General features: G+C 40.0%; 1 protein-coding gene and 1 long non-coding RNA gene across 2 annotated transcripts; one reads left to right on the forward strand and one right to left on the reverse strand.

Annotated features, from left to right (window-relative positions):
- Positions 1–7,406: 7,406 nt before the first annotated feature.
- Positions 7,407–8,966, forward strand: LOC124061235. The gene is made up of 3 exons (XR_006843702.1): positions 7,407–7,511; positions 8,080–8,164; positions 8,256–8,966. It is a non-coding gene; the product is annotated as an uncharacterized LOC124061235 (long non-coding RNA).
- A 6,785-nt stretch (positions 8,967–15,751) lies between these two features.
- On the reverse strand, positions 15,752–17,597 carry itpa (inosine triphosphatase (nucleoside triphosphate pyrophosphatase)). The gene is made up of 8 exons (XM_046390614.1): positions 17,446–17,597; positions 17,148–17,205; positions 17,002–17,066; positions 16,847–16,920; positions 16,728–16,759; positions 16,513–16,625; positions 16,347–16,423; positions 15,752–16,122 (listed from the first exon to the last, which is right to left on the reverse strand). Exons 1-8 carry the CDS (start codon positions 17,506–17,508, stop codon positions 15,990–15,992), a joined length of 615 nt encoding a protein of 204 aa, XP_046246570.1. The 5' UTR covers positions 17,509–17,597; the 3' UTR covers positions 15,752–15,989.
- Positions 17,598–17,616: the final 19 nt, after the last annotated feature.

Consider the following 17,616-nt stretch of genomic DNA (forward strand, 5'->3'; position numbering starts at 1 on the left):
TGCAAACCATTGCATCACCATGCCACACCCATCCACGTGATTACTGCAAGCCAAGGTTTCCCCGCAGAACATTGCATCGTAAAGATAGGATTAACGTTATTCACATCACCTTTCAGTGATTTTAATGTTGTAACTGATCAGTGTATGTAAAGATGAAGTACGTCTCCGCTTCTTCCCATTGGACAAATGGGGAGCAGAAATATCCCGGACAGTAGTGCTGTTATCATTCACTGATGATGTAATTTGGAATCTGATCGTGTATAGTTGAAATTGGGTGATGGAGCCACCATAGGCCTCTATGCTAACATGGAGAGCGAGGGATTTATGACCTGTTACTTACAGTTTAACAGTGGTCTCTGTGCAGCAATCAAAAGATTTGAACATTCTGGTGAAGAATTTGCAGATCCTGTTGAACAACTTCCTTTGGGACCTGACTTCACCAAAGCCTGTTTCTTCTTCAACTATTTTATTGCTTCTGGGCTATCGCTGTAATAAGGTTAGACTACGAATTATAGGAATTAATAAAAGGAAGGAAAATAAAAGATTAAATATGACTTATTTACTATATATAAGTAATAAAGTCTAAACTCTTCACAAACATAAAAACACAAGGAAAATTAGCAAAGAAATACAACATCACATAGTAATTGACTATTGTTTTTTTGGATTGTGGGAGGAAATGGGAGGAAACCGGAGCACCCGGAGAAAACCCAGAGGGAGAACATGCAAACAGAAGAAGGAGAAGAAGAAGAGGAAGGACAGAAGGGTCCAGACCAGACTTGACTAATATAGTGGCCCTTTGTCACTATCCGCGCACGCTGGTGGTTTAACAGGCTTGTACGTGTGCCATGGTGTATAACTTCACAGGTCAGATTTAAGTGTTATGGTTAAAGTGAGTACTTTTGAGTTGACTGTATGTAAGACTAATAAACCTGGAACACAATCAGTAGTGTTTGGACATTGGCTGTGTTATGCATGTGCACCTGCATGCACCTACACTGGCACGCGTACAAGCCTGTTAAACCACCAGCGTGCGCGGATAGTGACAAAGGGCCACTATAGTAAAGATAGGATTAACGTTATTTACATCACCTTTCAGTGATTTTAATGTTGTAACTGATCAGTGTATGTAAAGATGAAGTACATCTCCGCTTCTTCCCATTGGACAAATGGGAAGCAAAAATATCCCGGACAGTAGTGCTGCTATCATTCGCTGATGATGTAATTTGGAATCTGATCGTGTATAGTTGAAGTTGGGTGATGGAGCCACCATAGGCCTCTATGCTAACATGGAGAGCGAGGGATTTATGACCTGTTACTTACAGTTTAACAGTGGTCTCTGTGCAGCAATCAAAAGATTTGAACATTCTGGTGAAGAATTTGCGGATCTTCTTGAACCACTTCCTTCGGGACTTGACTTCAACAAAGCCCATTTCTTCTTCACGTGGAGCTGCCTCATTTGTGCCAGGTGGTTTCTTATCAGCCTCAGGATTTGATGTTTTGTCCATGTCATCTGTAGCTGTGGTCCTGTCAATTTTTTCAGCAGCCGTGCATTGTGGTCCATTATCGGTGTCCTCAGCAGTTTCTTTGTTAGTTGAAATTGAGCTGACTGAACTATTAGGGGAAGGTCCATGCCAACTAATTACTTCGCTTGATGTTACAAAGGGCTCAAATTCAACAGATGACGTCTCCAACTTGCAGTTTTCAATGGTCTGACAGACTGATTTGACATACATGTCGTCGTTAGTGTCATGAATAAAGTGTTTCATTGTGATGAAACGGTGACCTAAGGCTTCACTGGGGGTGATTCTCTTTTCAGGATCCACGTGTAGCATGCGTCTGAGGAGGCTTAAAAAGGCCCGTGTGTCTTCATACTCAGTAGTACTCATCTCTTCTGGTCTGGCCAAGTCATCAAGGCTGTTAAACGTGTCAAAAACTCCACTACATGGTGTGATCTCCAAACCTGTTGTAAGCTTGTATTCATCTTGTGTTTTGAACCTCCATGGAGAATCAGGGCAGTGTTTGTCCTTAATGAAATAATCCCTGGAATAAATTCCAGCGTTCAGCAGGTGATCTTCAGGCTGACCGTGCATCTGCACGATGACTCTCATGACCTCATATTCAGAGTATAGTGGATACAGGTGCTTGCCCAGGTACAGGAACGCTAAAACACAGCCAAGTGCCCACATATCGATGGCCTCATCCAGTGGGAGGCCCAAAATGACCTCAGGGGCCCTATAACCAATCGCTTGAATTTTGCTGCCTTTCTTTATTTTGAAAGCATTTCGAGCCAAGCCAAAATCGATCATTTTCAGCTTGAAGGGCTGCATCTTATGGTTAACCAGCATGATGTTGTCTGGCTTGATGTCTGCATGTACCATAGGTATGCTCTTTAGGGCATTCAGAGCCACTAACATCTGTTGTGCAATTACTCTGATCTCAGACAAATGCAGTGGGGACCTCATCTTCAGCAGGTGGTGAAGAGTTATGTCCAGCCTTTCAAATACCATACAAACATGTCCCATATGAGTAAAACTGTCAAGTATCTTCAGCAAATTATGTTTGTTTGATTCAAGCTTTTTCAGTGCTGTGAGGATGGCCTCCTCTCTTCTGCCAGAGTAGGCCAAGTTTTTCCGTATAATCTTCACGGCCATCACTTCCTGAGTGCTTAATTTTATGCATTTGGCCACTTTTCCGTAAGTCCCCTCTCCCAGGAACTTTATTATCTTGTATTTGCTTGACTTACTGGACAAAATGTCTCCTGGTTTAAAATCTATGTTACCTGATGTTGAATTTTGAGCCATTTCATCAAGTTAAATGCTTCCAGTTCTATCCAACACAAACAGTATTTTTTTCTTCAAGTATGTCTTGGACAGATTCGAACGGGCAAAGAGCTATTCTATTTATAATATTTTTACCGCATCTAGCGCTTTGATCTCAAAGAGCTTTTATCTTCAAAGCAGAAAGGACAAGTGATTTAAAAAAAAGTGGCAGCGCAACAGATCAAAGCCCCGAAGCCCTGACGTCACACTGACAAGGTTGTAGTTCTAATTTTAATTTGTAGTTCTTCCGTTGCTTGCAGAGAGGTTGCTATTGGCGATATTATAATTCGGCCCATTCTTATATCACTGCCCGGCGCGTGAAAAAGCGATTTCCTTTTTCTCTGATATTCTTTGAGGACTGTTATTATTGCTGTGCAGAGGATGTTTTCGCTAACGCAACACACACCATGTAGAGTCTGGGTGCCAGGCCATAGACGAGCGTCAAGCTGTAGCTCTGATCTCCGATAAGGTGCAGAGACACGTGCTTCCCAGGTGCGATTTTGTTTACTTTGGATCTGCGACGGTAACAGCATTTTAACTGTTTATTGCTTCTGGGCTATCGCTGTAATAAGGTTAGACTACAAATTATATACCTCAGTAGTACTGAATAATGCATGACTGATGATGATTCAGTGCAACATGTATCATGAATTCCTGTTGTTCACTATTATAGTCAAAAGTCACCACATGATTAGTTCCCACTTAATAGATCATCAGTTAAGGAACTCATACTTACTTCATACATCAACTGAACTTCCAACACCTAAAGTCATATAGACTTGATCATCTGTTAATGATGAGTGATGGGAATTCATGATAAATGTAAACATACATAAATGTCTATACTGAACTACTATAAAAACAGCTAAAAATGAAAAGCAAAAAGGAATTAATTTGCTAATTTCAAGTATTTAGTAATAGCCTACTATTTCATTAAGCTTGCTGACTCTGAATCAAACAAAGAAAACTTTGGCATTAGCTGGTTACCTGTGGTTTTCAAACTTTACTCACGTGCCGTTGTAACTGTCAGCTGAGTGTAAAACACAAAATTCTGATTTCAAAAAGTCTCCCTGCGATACTTCAGTTGCAATAAAAGAAATGCTGTGGTTGGTCCCAACACGCAGCCAGCAGCTACTGAGGCAGAATGAGGGCCCAGTCACACCATAAAGTTGCACAGCAACATTCAACAGTCCAGTTACACCAAAAGCAAGAGATGTGACGAATACAAAATAGAGAGTAAAAAAAAAAAAAAAACCTAAGATAGCTCAGTGAGCCCGTGAGCTCAGTTACTAATGGGACAATAAGTTTGACTCCTCCCTGTTTACACGCCATGCCTCCGTTGTAGAACAGATTAGCTGAAATTTCAGCCACAAAAACAAAAGGCACTGGTAATGGTACTCCTGCTTTAGTGGGATGGGGTTCGATTCCCTGCAGTGTCCCAACTGTTTTGGCATTCACATGAAAGCACCACTCAGTAAAAAGTTGCTAACTTATATCTTTTGTTTTGTGTTTTCCACACTCACCATCATATATGCATTACATGGATCGGGCAATACAATACAATAACAATACAATACAATAACATACTAAGATTAAATATGACTTACTTACTATATATAAGTACACTGTAAAAAGTCCTTCAATGGTGCAGTCTATAGGAATTTATTTTAAAAAGTATATTTCATCCAGTAAATTAATTCCCTTTTCTTTTTGAATTTACGTTAAGCTTGTCAACTTTGTGGGCGCCATGGGGCCACACCGAAGGTATAACATTAACATTAATCTGGAACAACTACACTGACGGTGAAAGTAGCGATGTTTGGGCTGTTCGAAGTTGACTTCAAGATAACGTTAGCCTCGGTGAATGTGAATTATTCTGTCTCAAATCACTTGTCTTAAATTTTCTGCCTCTGTCCAAATTAGCTAGCAAAACCCTAGTAGCATGGCCTCGCATCCTTGTCCACGTGTCAGTTAAAAGTTAGGTTAACTGCTAGGTTTGTAACTGTTGTCGTCCCTGCATGATTGCAAAAGATGAGGACATAAAATATTTCTGGTGTCTCTGTCTCTCTGCAACGTGGTATTATGAAAATGTGTAAATGTGTGTGTATGTCTTGTTCTCTTCCTGCTTTTTCTTTGAATGAGGGTAAAAAAGTAGAAGTAGAAAGATAGGACTGGACAGGCTTGCACCAACAGTTCAGCAAAGTAGTTGTCCATGGATCTAGTCTGCTTTAACATTGTTTTATCATGCAATTATTAATATTTTTACATGTGCAGTGAGGTCTGAAATATTTTTACAAGGTGAAGTCTACTCGGTGTCATCAAAAAACAAGGGCTAATCAAAAATACTTTTTCAGAGACTTGGTTTAAATGTAACTGCTACACAAAAAGTATGACCATTGGATACTAAGTATATAGTACATGATTAAATTAAATATTCTCAGTAATTGTTGGTTGCAAATGAATTGCATATGGCTTAATTTAATCTGTTGATATATTTGTCTGAAATTTATTGAAATACTTTGAAACCATTTGTTCAAGTAAAAAGATTATAGGTTTTCTTTTGCTTTGCAATAACATTAATTATTCTGATATTTTCATAAATAAGCTCTTCTTTCATTTGTGTTGCTTCTTCAGAAGACCATCAGATCTACTGGGAGGAGCAGTTCATGGAGTAGGTAAGCTTTTAAGGTGAGGCAAAAGTGGTAACAACATTGCAGGGGCATATTCATCCAATGAGTACTTTATTGTATTGTGTTGCCTAATTGAGTGAATATTGCAAAACAAAAACATTGTTTACAGCTCTTTATTAATTTTAAGATTGAATATATATATATATATATATATATATATACACACATATAAAAAATAGGTAATACATACATTGTATGTTTATGGTTATATTGCCTGCAAGAGTCAGTTTTTTGTTATTCACTTATTAACTCTTGGATCCAAGTATCTCTGTGGTGAAGAAGAGAGACGTGACGCTGAGATGCCTCATTGAATACATGGAAGAGAGTGGGCAAGAGCTCATCTCTGACTGCTACCTAAGTATAGTTTGAAAAGCAACAAAAAGCTACACTCTTCATTTCTAAGGAGATGGCTGCACATTGTAGAGCTCTGAAACTTTTAAACTTGATGCAGCTGATTTAAAAATTATGCTCAAGAACTGCAGTCGGTCTGACACACACCCCACAAAGTCACTTTAGTCTATGGCCAAATCAAAGTGAAGTAATTTTTATTGATCGGATATTATCTCTGGTAATAAAATACTGAAGGACTTTCTAATCAGTTTTCTATTAACTGTAATACTAGCAGTGTAAATTGGACTAAAAACATAATGTATGTCATCATTTTCATAACGTCAAAAGTGGTAACATAATGGTTTAAATTAATTATACTGCATTGCATATGTAGGTTAATGTCATACCAATTAAAATATAGTGAACTTTTAATGTGTGATTTTATTGAAGGCTTTTTGTCATGCCTGGTGTTTTTGGTTATGCTTTGTTTTTGATTTTTGAGTCCATGTGTCATTTTCCATGTGTGTCTTGTGTTTCCATGTATTCATGTAGCTTTGCTTTTAGTTTTCCTGATTGCTTTCTCCCTCCTGATGTGTGTCACCTGTGTCTCGTTGTCATGTCTATTTAGTCCTTGTCTTCCCAGTCACCTTTGTCTGTGCGTCTGCGTTTTTCACCCAGGTCAAGCCAGGCTCTATTGTTAGTTTTGCCTTGCCTTGCCTTGCCTTGCCCTGTTTTTGTCAGGAGTTAAGCCACAGATATTCACAGATCCTAAGACACAGTAAGTGTGTGTTTTTTGAGTTAGGTTTTGTTATCCTAAATAAAGACTATTGTTTTTGGACCTCCACCTCGCCTGGCTGCGCCTATTTGACTCTGCATCGGGGCTCAGCTCATTTCTGCGTCAGCGACGCCGACCTATCCTGACACTTTTGCCGATTGTTCTCTGTTGCCACTTATTGTTCTGTTTTTATATGTCATACAGGGAAAAACGGAGAACAGTGTTCACGAGCATTTGAAAACGCACAACATGCAGACATATGTCTGCCATGAGCCAGATGCAGTGGGAATCGTCATTGAGGGAATCCCAGTTCTTACTGATCTTGGCGATCTGGCCAGGGAATGTTGCCTGCTTCTGGGGATGAAATATACTCTGAACCTGCACTATCCACCCCAGCTCTTCAAAACATTTGAGGTGTTTGTGGGACTGTCTGTGGGAATTGACACGTTGCGCCCAAAGCCTTCTTCCAGATTCATGACATTCAAAAACAAACTTCTGAGCTAGTTGGTCAAAGGCTGACCTCACACTCATAAATGGCCATTTTGTTGTGTTTTTCAGAGCTTGATGAATGAGTGAGATTGTTAAGAGATGAATGAGTGAATGAGTGTTTAATTGATAAGGCTGCATGTCAGAAGTTCAAGTACATAAACCGTTTTATGGTAAATGTTTTAATCCACACTAAGGTGTACTGTACTGTGCACTTAATAAGTTCTTTCGTGCCAAATGCTGTGGTCAGGAGTCCCTGTATTTTATTTTAATGTCACATGTTTTAAGAGTATAATGTAATATTTTTTTTTGTTTTCTTTGCTTCACAGCTCTTGCTTGGTGGGCAGTTAAATTGAGAACAACATGGTACCTTCACATCAACAGATGGAACAGCAGATCCCACTCATGGTAAAATTATTTCAGATTCTTAACACATCTACTGACTAGTTTGGGGAGTTAATAAATAATAAGAATGATAGTGACAGTAAGCACAATAATAATGACTGCATGAAGCAAAGAGTTCTACCTTCTAATAAGTCATTATTGTCATATGTCATTATTATTAACATATTTATGTACTGAAACCATTTATTAATTTTTGTCCTGCATTTGTAATATGCCTCATGTTGTTTAAGCTGAAAATGTTTTCACTTGTATGGGAAGATGAATATTTGAGGTTTATCATGCAGAACAGAAATTAAATTTAAAGGGGTAATTTTGATTATGTATTTACATTTTCTTACAAGAATAAAAGCAAAATATCAGTTGTGTTTTCATCTCTAGTGTGTTTTGTAGCGATAAGACATCAGAATCTGGTGAATCAGATCACCGTATGCCGTATCCAAAGGGTTTCCTGGTGTGACTGCAACTATTAATGAGAAATTAGACGACATCATGTAGTGTAGTGGAGGTGCACTGTTTGGTACATCTTTGTTGCTGACACATTCATATAAATATTGTTTGTTCTCTTCATCAGGCTCTTGGAAATGGATCATCCTTTCATGCGGTCTGGTACTTCTGTTCTTCATTCCTCTCACTGTTTGGTTAGTTCGTCACTACAGGTTAGTCGCTACATCTTGTGTTGTATCTGTCTAATGACCTGTGTACACACTGCTGCACAAATGCCTAACTTATGATCATATTTGTGTGAAGGTACCAGATGTTTTGCACTCGTAGTTGCTGGCCAGTTTCCAAAGAAGCCCTGCCGGCCATGGAGCTTCCTGCAACCAAGCAGGATGCAACGGAAGTGCAGTGGGATTTATCCTGGATGGAAATGTCAAATCTGCTGGATAAGCAGTTATATCCTGGCACTTAAAGGGTAACTCTTACATGCAGTATACAGGAACCACTAAGTGGAGTGCCATATGAGATGCTTCAGAGTGCTGCTATGGATGTATGAACAATTTGTAGCAAATGAAGATCACAGAAAGGCCCCAGTGTGTGCCACAAGGGTCTGTTACTGGTAAATTTATCTAAACTACCTGCCTATGATTTGTATTTGTATTTTCTCTGTTCACTGATGATACAAGACTTTTGTACACTAATACAAAATGCTAATACAGAGATGATGTAAACTTTGAAATGGTTAGCTGAGCAAACTTACTAATAATATTAAAAAGACAAGCTTCGTAATTTACAAAAAATACTCCAAAGACTGAACAAATATTACATATTTATAAATAGTCTCTTTCATGAGTTATAATATTATATACTGTATATTAACTGTTGTTAATTGTTAGGGGTGCTACTAACTCCTTAACAAGATACTTTAAATTCAGAAAAATCATATCACTGACATAATTTCAAGTAACTATGACTGTCAAGTGTTTAGGAAATATAATAAATAAGCATATGTTTTTATGTATTGGTTCTACCTAATATCCATCCTGCTATTTTCCAAAATGTTTTAAATGTTTCAAATCAGATCTTACCTCAGTTTGTCAAAGAATTCAAATGCACTTAAATATTGATGTCACACTCTCTTGAGTCTTCAAGACTGAGCTGAAAAAAAATCGAATTGATGCCAAGTAGTGTATTATTTGTACAGCGTATTATTTATTTGTTATTGCTATTTTAGGCTCTGGATTTAAATGATGCCATTTCTTATAGAGACCCATAACCATTATCTGTCAGGATAGATGACATGGGGAACTACATGACTCACCATTAAAAAAATATATATATTTTGGTAATTTACATGAAGTACATCACTATAAAAATAAATATACATGCATATCATAGGCATTATATCTTTGTTATTATTTGAGTCAACTGAAAGCACCACCAAGCATTTTATTTACAGCTTTCCTAGCTTTTATTGTCTTGGGCTCTGACAATTTCATTCAATCATTTGTCTCACTTTTTTTTGTAAGCGGCAGATTTGAAATAAAATCAAATGTACTCATTTCTGATAATGTTTTAAGTCTTGGCTCTATCGGTGACCACATTTCTTTATCTATGAGGACCTGGGGGGGCTGCTGTAATGAGCAGCCCAAGTCAGTGTGTAGAGACAAGTATGAGCACAAAGAACTAACACAAGATCATCCCGTGTCATTTAAATTATGCAACAGTCAGCCTGGCAAAATCATAGGAAAATCTGGTTTTAAGGGAATCTGTGGTGTCAGTTCCCAATATGCTATGGCAGGGAGAGGTGACAAGGCCCTTGTTAACCATGAGATTAGAATTTATACAACAGCTCTCCAGCATAAGAAAGCAAATTGCATGAAAACTGCTACCCTCTGCAAAAATATCACCAGTGAGACCCAGTCAGAGTTCGGTCTTATAAAAAGAATGAACTCCCTTAAGGACGTGTAGAGTTGACCTGTGAGCTTGTATTTTGCTGCAAAGAAATACAGGAGCAAAGGTTTCTCCAACTGTACTTGTTTTGAGCTCTATAACTCTAACAACTAACTGATTTTCTTCCTTCTTGTCATACGTGGTGCAAAATAGAATGCCCTGCATAAGTCAGACCGCTAAGGTATAAAAAGCATATTATCTTGCACAAGCTTTTGTTCATTGTGCATCTGCACAGAGTTCATGCACATCATGAGTAAGAAACAGTTAGATGGGCTGCACTGTGAGGCTGCCTTAGAGATACAGTACATTGCCACACTTTGCTTTGCTTTGTCTCATTGAATATAGTCAAAGCTGTCATGACCTCTACAGATCCCTCGAGGATGTTCAGTTCAATTGGGTGGTCCTGATATTTACGTTTAAACTAAATCTGCTTAAATGAGGTGGACAAAATATCCTCCTTTCATGATAATGTAGTTCAATAAAAGTTCAAATAAAAGCACAGAAATGAACCATGTTGAAACAAAATCACAACTGGACTCCAAAAAGGAAGATTTTAAGAAATGAAGCATTACTGGTATTTGTGTTGCACTACACTAAATCATAGAGATATTTTGATTTATTCTTGTCACTCCAAGTATTTTTTTTTCATTCTGGCTGGATATTCTTTATCACAAAGCACACAACAGAAGGGACAATGGGAGGTGGTGAGTCATTCATGCCTGATTTTGTTTTTTGTTTTTTTCCTTGTTGCTTCTTTTATTGTTGCCTTAAAATGATTTATTTTGGTTGAGGGTCATTCTAAAAATGTTTCACTTTGGTTTTTATCTCACTTTACTGTTATTCTTAGGACTCCATCTCTCTAATTAACGGGATTAAGAAAGTCAAAAATAACTCATTCGTAAAATCCCAGAGGAACAATACAAGTAAATAAGAGCTTTTCTGTCAGACATCTAGAGTCGCAGACATCCAGTGTAACCCTGATAATCTCTGCTCAATATGTTCTCCATCTCTATGCTGGCTTCTTTTTGAGCAAAGTTTCTCTGTCAATTTGGTAACAAAATGCATTTTCATCAAGCCAAGGAAACGGTTTCAAAAAGTTAGCCAAAAAAAAGATATTTTATTAAAACTGCCATTCTATATGTCTTCACATCTATTCAAAAATGTGACTGACACTGTCAAGTTTTCCTTTGTCTCCCAGGGGAGAAAGAGAGCACCACCCTGTCAGGGCAGGGCAGCAAACAGAGATTTAAACTCAGTGTGTCTGTGACAGCCCCAGAGAATGGGCCTGGAGGCTGTGTACTGTCTCTCACAGGTCCTCACTATGGGTGGAGCTGAGACCATTAAGCTGGCTGAGAACACCCGGCCAGTATGTCCATTTACCCACTTCCTCAGACACTAGAGGACTTCTTCGTCAGTACCTGCACCCAGACCTGCATGCTCCATTCTTCTCCTTTATTTTGTGTTAACGCATTGTAAACATGCACCCAACATTAGCCATTACACCCATGCAGTCACCTACACTACTGATTTACACAGCCACACCTCATCATCATTACAGTTAGTCTGAACTTAAGTTTAAAATTGTTTAACTCATCATGTATCTCCCCATTTCATTGCAGCTTATGAGTTGGCTGTAACTGTAAGTTCTATTCTGAGCTTTTATCGAAAGAAAAAAAAATCAGCAGAATTAAAAAGTAATCCTTATTTTTATAAAGATCTGATTATTTTATGACTCTCCAATATTTAACACAACCATATGGAGATATTTGAATGTAGCTCTTTGCATTCAAATATCTCTGAGGTTTGGATTTTAAACCAAAAAGTGGGAAACTCTGAATTAGATGGACTCCACACAATACATAACATGTGACAGCATATTTACTGTGACAGACCTATTGTACTTGTAAGCTTGAAAAAGTGCTAAATAAAGTGTCCTCTTCTTCAAGGTTCAAGGTAGAATTTTCTTGTTTTCCTCCCCATATACAATACTCAATATACAGGCTAACAAACCTGAGTTACTTCAATGCTACAGTGAACACAATGACAAAAAGACAGCTATAAGTTAAGTAAAGTATGATCACACATGTAAAGATATGCTTCATTTTATTAAAAAATAGTTAAAGGTTCTTATGTTTAGACATGTACCTGATAAATTAAGCTTCTGATGGGAACCACATTTTATCACATTGTGGAGAAAATTTACATTCAGGTCAAAAATGCCAGAATAACCTTTGTTCTTTAGAAGACAAATGTAGAAATGTCATATCTAAACTGTGACGTAGTATGCTATTAAAAACATTTATATTGGTGTTGGTGATTAGGTTGAACTGGAGCATGAGGGTGATGTGTTTACATCTGTGTTGTACAGATTCAAGATTCAAGATTCAAGATTCAAGAGTCTTTATTGTCATTATGCAAGCATAACGAAATTTTGTGCAGATTCTCAGCTTCAAAACACACTTATAAATAGGAAAATAAAAAATTGCACACCTTAGAAGAAAATATAAAAATATAAAATACAAAGTACAAAATGCAGAATACAGAGTGAGGTAGATAAAACAAAGTGCACTAGTGCCAGACTATGTGTATGAGTGTTTCACTGTAGGGGGGTTATTGCTTTAACAGCTCTGGGGAAGAAGCTGTCCCTGAGTCTGTTGGTGCTGGTTTTAATGTTCCTGTACCGCTTTCCTGATGGAAGCGGTACAAACAGTTTGTTGCCCGGGTGGGTGGGGTCTGTGGCAATGCGTCTTGCCTTCTTCTGGACTCGGGCAGTGTAAACTGAGTCCAGATCTGGTAGACTGCAGCCCACAATCCCCTGTGCTGTCCTCACCACCCGGGTTAAATCTTTCCTGTCCTGTGCTGTGCAACTGCCATACCACACAGTCACACTGAGACACAGGATGCTTTCGATCGTGGCTCTGTAAAAGTTCACGAGCAGCTGAGTTGACAGTCCAGTCCGTTTCAACTTCCTGAGAAAGAAAAGCCGCTGTTGGGCCTTTTTCACCAGGTGTGAGGTGTTCACTGACCAGGAGAGGTCAGAGGAGATGTGGATGCCCAGGAACTTGATGCTGTCCACCCGCTCAACCGCCTCCCCAAGTATACAGACGGGAGCGTGATCAGTTTTCCTGGATCTCCTGTAGTCTACTATGACCTCCTTGGTTTTGCTGATGTTCAGGATGAGGTTGTTCCTGGAACACCACTGTGTCAAGTTCTGGACCTCATCTCTGTAGTGGGTCTCATCATTGTTAGATATGAGACCCACCACAGTGGTGTCGTCCGCGAACTTGACGACCATGTTTGTGGGGTGGATAGCAGAGCAGTCGTGTGTGTACAGTGTGAATAAGGCAGGGCTAAGTACACAACCCTGCGGCGTGCCAGTGTTGAGGATCAGTGGGGCTGATGTAGACTCCCCTATCCTCACCACCTGGGGCCTGTTGGTGAGGAAGTCCCTGATCCAGGAGCAGAGTGAGTCTGACAAACCCAGGTTGTGGAGTTTCAGGGCCAACATGTCCGGGGGGACAGTGTTAAAAGCCGAGCTGAAGTCCACAAATAGCATCCTGACGTAGGTGTTAGGATGCTCCAGGTGAGTCAGTGCCGTGTGAAGTGCTGTCGAGACGGCATCCTCCGTAGAACGGTTCTCCCTGTAGGCGAACTGCAGACTGTCCAGGCCAACGGGGATGGCGTCCTTGATGTATCTCAGGAGGATCCTCTCGAAGCACTTCATAATAACCGGGGTCAGAGCGACAGGTCGGTAGTCGTTGAGACAGGTGATGGTTGATTTCTTTGGCACAGGCACAATGATGGAGGACTTCAGACACACCGGGACCATGGACAGCTGTATGGACAGGTTGAAGATGTCCAGGAAGACTCCTGCCAGTTGGTCAGCGCATGACTTCAGTGTGCGCCCTGACACCTTATCTGGACCTGCAGCCTTGTTGGTGTTGATCCTCCTCAGAGCGGAGGTCACTTGGTGCAGCTGCAGGACGAGAGGCTGCTGCTGCACCTCTGGCTGAGGAAGGTGTGCAGTTCTTCTGCTGCTCGGAGAGTCGAAGCGTGCAAAGAAGCTGTTTAAGGTGTCAGGTAGGGTCGGGTCATGGCTGACCTGCTGGTCATTCCGCTTGTAGTCCGTGATGGTCCTGATGCCTTTCCACATGTTACGTGGATCGTTGTCATTGAAGTGCTCCTCAATGCGCTGCTTGTGCCTGTGTTTAGCCAGCTGGATGCCCTTTTTCAGTTCTTTCCGGGCCCTGCTGTAAGCCAGCCTATCTCCTGACCTATAGGCTGCATCCCGGGCTTTTAGCAGGGGCCACACTGTGCCGTCCACCCATGGTTTTTGATTAGGAAAAACCGTGATTGTCTTTGTGGGTAGGACAGCATCAGTACAGAAGTGAACATAGGACAACACAGCTGACGTGTACTCGTCCAGGTCAGCGTCTGCTTTGAACACTCCCCAGTCTGTGTGCTCAAAGCAGTCCTGTAGGGCTGAGGAAGCCTCCTCAGTCCACACCTGGATGGTTCTGGTGGTGGGTTTGGTCCTGCAAATCAGAGGTCTGTAGGCAGGGATCAGCTCCACAGAGATGTGATCTGACATGCCCAACAGAATGCATTTAGAAGAATTCTGAGCTGGTGTTATGGATTTAATTGCAACAACACTGCATATTTTCATAATTGGGCCCCACTGAATGTTGCAGCACTGACAGACAGTAACCATGTTGACTTTGAGTCACGGGGGAGGGGACGAAAAAGGAGGGATGCCTTCACTGCGGTGTCTTTGACCTCCAGTGACCACGTCTGGCACACATCTTCCATGTTCTGTTGAAAAACTTGGCTGAAAGGTGAGTTGAAGACAAATACAGCTTTCCTGTTCCTTCTCACAACAGCTTGCTACTTCCTGTGAGTCCCCAAAGAAAACTAGAGGTCTAAGCAAACAGACCACTCCAGTCATTTCATGACCCACAGCACTTTTGTTCTCAAGAAGTGCTACTTTTACAGACTATTAGTATTACCATCAATAACCACGTGTAAAGGTTTATACATATGCCTGTGAATATTCTCATTCATCCAGGTCATGGTTGTTTATATATATATATATATATATATATATATATATATATATATATATATATATATATATATATATATATATATATATATATATATATATAATTAGAAGAGCTTCATGTAATTGCATTACAAGTACAAAAATAAATAAATGAGGAATGTATGTATTTTAAGCCAAAGGGCCATTATGTCTGTGCAGATTAAATATTTGGTAAAACACACAAAATAACTGTCAGCAATAAAACCGTTAGTATTTTCACGTGAGTTGCCTCTACTGTCTACTTCTGGTCTCGCTGAGAGGATGTGTGTATTTGTGCATGTGTGACATTTTCAGTACATCTGGGAGGGATCAGTCACAGGTGCACGCATAGTTCCTGCTCAGAGACTTCCAGCTCCTGGGTCGTTTATTACTCAAACTCTCCTGTTATCACTGTTGTGTTTGTACTGACCACCCCCCTCCACCTCCTCCTGCACAGACCCTCTCCTCCCACACCCTGCTCTCTGAACAACTCGAGTCAGCCACAGAGTGGTCTTCTGCTCTCATCAGGATAATGGAGCTCCTCTTTTTTTTTTTTTTTTTTTTTTTTAATATTTCTATATAATTTACGCTCATCTCCAAGTCTGTTTGTTAGTCTTTGGAAGCCAAAACTCAAAAGCTTGTCTTTGAGTATCCACTGAGGAACAATGAGCATTTTCCGCTATCATTCCACATCATCCAAAGGATATTTTAAACACAATTCCTGTAAATCTTACCGCTGTTAAAGGGAAATCGTCACAAGAATAACAAAGAGTGAAAATTAACAAAATATTTATTGAAGATAAAGGAAAACCGATATTATGCAGCACCTTTTCTACTGTAGATTCTACAAGCAGACATTTAGATCACAAATATGTCATTGATATGTTTCTGCAACAACAACAAAAAAAATACCTTAGTAATAAGTATTCTCTGCACTGTCAAATTCAGTACAATAACTTGAGGTTTCATACATTTTGATTCAGAACTTCACGTTGGCCTAAGATGACTCTTTAATCCTCCTGCTTCTTCTTCTTGGTCTGTGGTGAGGTACTGTTGATTTGAGAGAAGTGCTCAGACATGGCAGTGAGCGCCCGGTAGCGGTGAGAAATGGAATTCTTCACCTCTTTGGGCAATTCAGCGTAACTGCAGATGAGATGGAAGCAGTCACTAGTCAGTATGGATATGTTTGGCACAGTGCTGATCTCAAATACAGCATAAGGTGGAAGAGATTGCTACTCTTGCATTTTGCTGCATGAACTAATCAGCAAATCTCAGCTCATTTCTGACGAAACATTAGGCATGAGGTGTGTTTACCTCTGGCTCCCCCTCCTGGTATGAACAGAGAATTTCAAGCAATCTTTGCTTACGTTTTGTCATATCCCTCTGGCTGGAAACAAGGATCCCATCCAAAGTCTCGAGGTCCCCTGGGTTCCACAATATGTCCCTAAAAAGGAAAGAGTGAATAGAAAATAAAACACCCACCCATACCCAACACCCACCCCTACATAACGAGGCCTCGAGAGAGGTTCTTACCTCTGTTTTCCCTCTGAACAGCTGTACTTTTTCATCTTTCCCAGCAGAGAAGGCAAAGGTGCAGAGAGCGAATGCTGATTTATCTTCAAACCCAGCTAGGAGTTTGTACAAACCTACAACAAATTTTATTACAATTATTCAGCTCCCTTCACTTTTTCTATGCAGCTCTATTAAACAGCTCAGTTAGCATTGTTTTATCTAATACCCGTACGTACCTTCTGGTTTGAGTTTATCCAGGAACCATTTTCTATAAAAATAATGTTTAGTTGTAATTATTACTGTTAATTACTTCCAGTAAAACAAGACTGCTCAATGACAAAGTTATTATACTAACATGTAAGGACCAGGCAGGCCTCCCAAAGCATTAAAACACAGACATGTGTCCTCCACTATGACTGGCCCATCAATCTGAAGGTGAAAAATAAACTATACATCAGTTTCAATCATGACAGTTTCAGTCATAACCACATGACAGTGTAGTTACTGTACCTGCCGTGCAGCCTCCTTACACTTCTGTATGGAAATCTCATCTGGCTCTCCTTGGTATTCAGGCACTGGATAAAAAATAATAGTTATGTGAGCAGTGATTTCATGACAGTATTTAATTTGGGAGTGGTCTCTTTTATCATACTTACAGTCAATCTTTTTTGACACTAGTTTGTATGGAAACTTGTCTCCCAGGATCTGAATGACCTAACAAGTGTGACCAAAAGAAGAGTAAATCGTAAGTAAAGCAGGGCTAATTTTTGTCAAATGAGAGAAGAGAGTACTGGGTTTAATTGCAGCTCATGCTCACTGCCTGTATCTAGCGAAGACAGACTGGAACAGCATAAAGGCAATGAGTAAACAAGCTTCCTGCCTAAGACGGTTTAGACGGGACAGCACGACAATAAACACACAGTTCATCTCAGGCATGAAATGTTTGACTCTTACTTCTTCGAGTTTTTTTGCGTTTCCAGTCACGAAGACCACAGACCTTCCTGCGGGCACAGCCATGATGGATGACACCCGGAAGACTTACAATACCGGACTGGCCCTGTACGGCGCGGCCAACCGCCAATAAAATCATCTTCGTGTGCCTCAGCGAATCACCGGACAGTATGT

The sequence above is a fragment of the Scatophagus argus genome, chromosome 6, assembly GCF_020382885.2.
Source record: "Scatophagus argus isolate fScaArg1 chromosome 6, fScaArg1.pri, whole genome shotgun sequence".
Taxonomy (NCBI): Eukaryota; Metazoa; Chordata; class Actinopteri; family Scatophagidae; genus Scatophagus; species Scatophagus argus.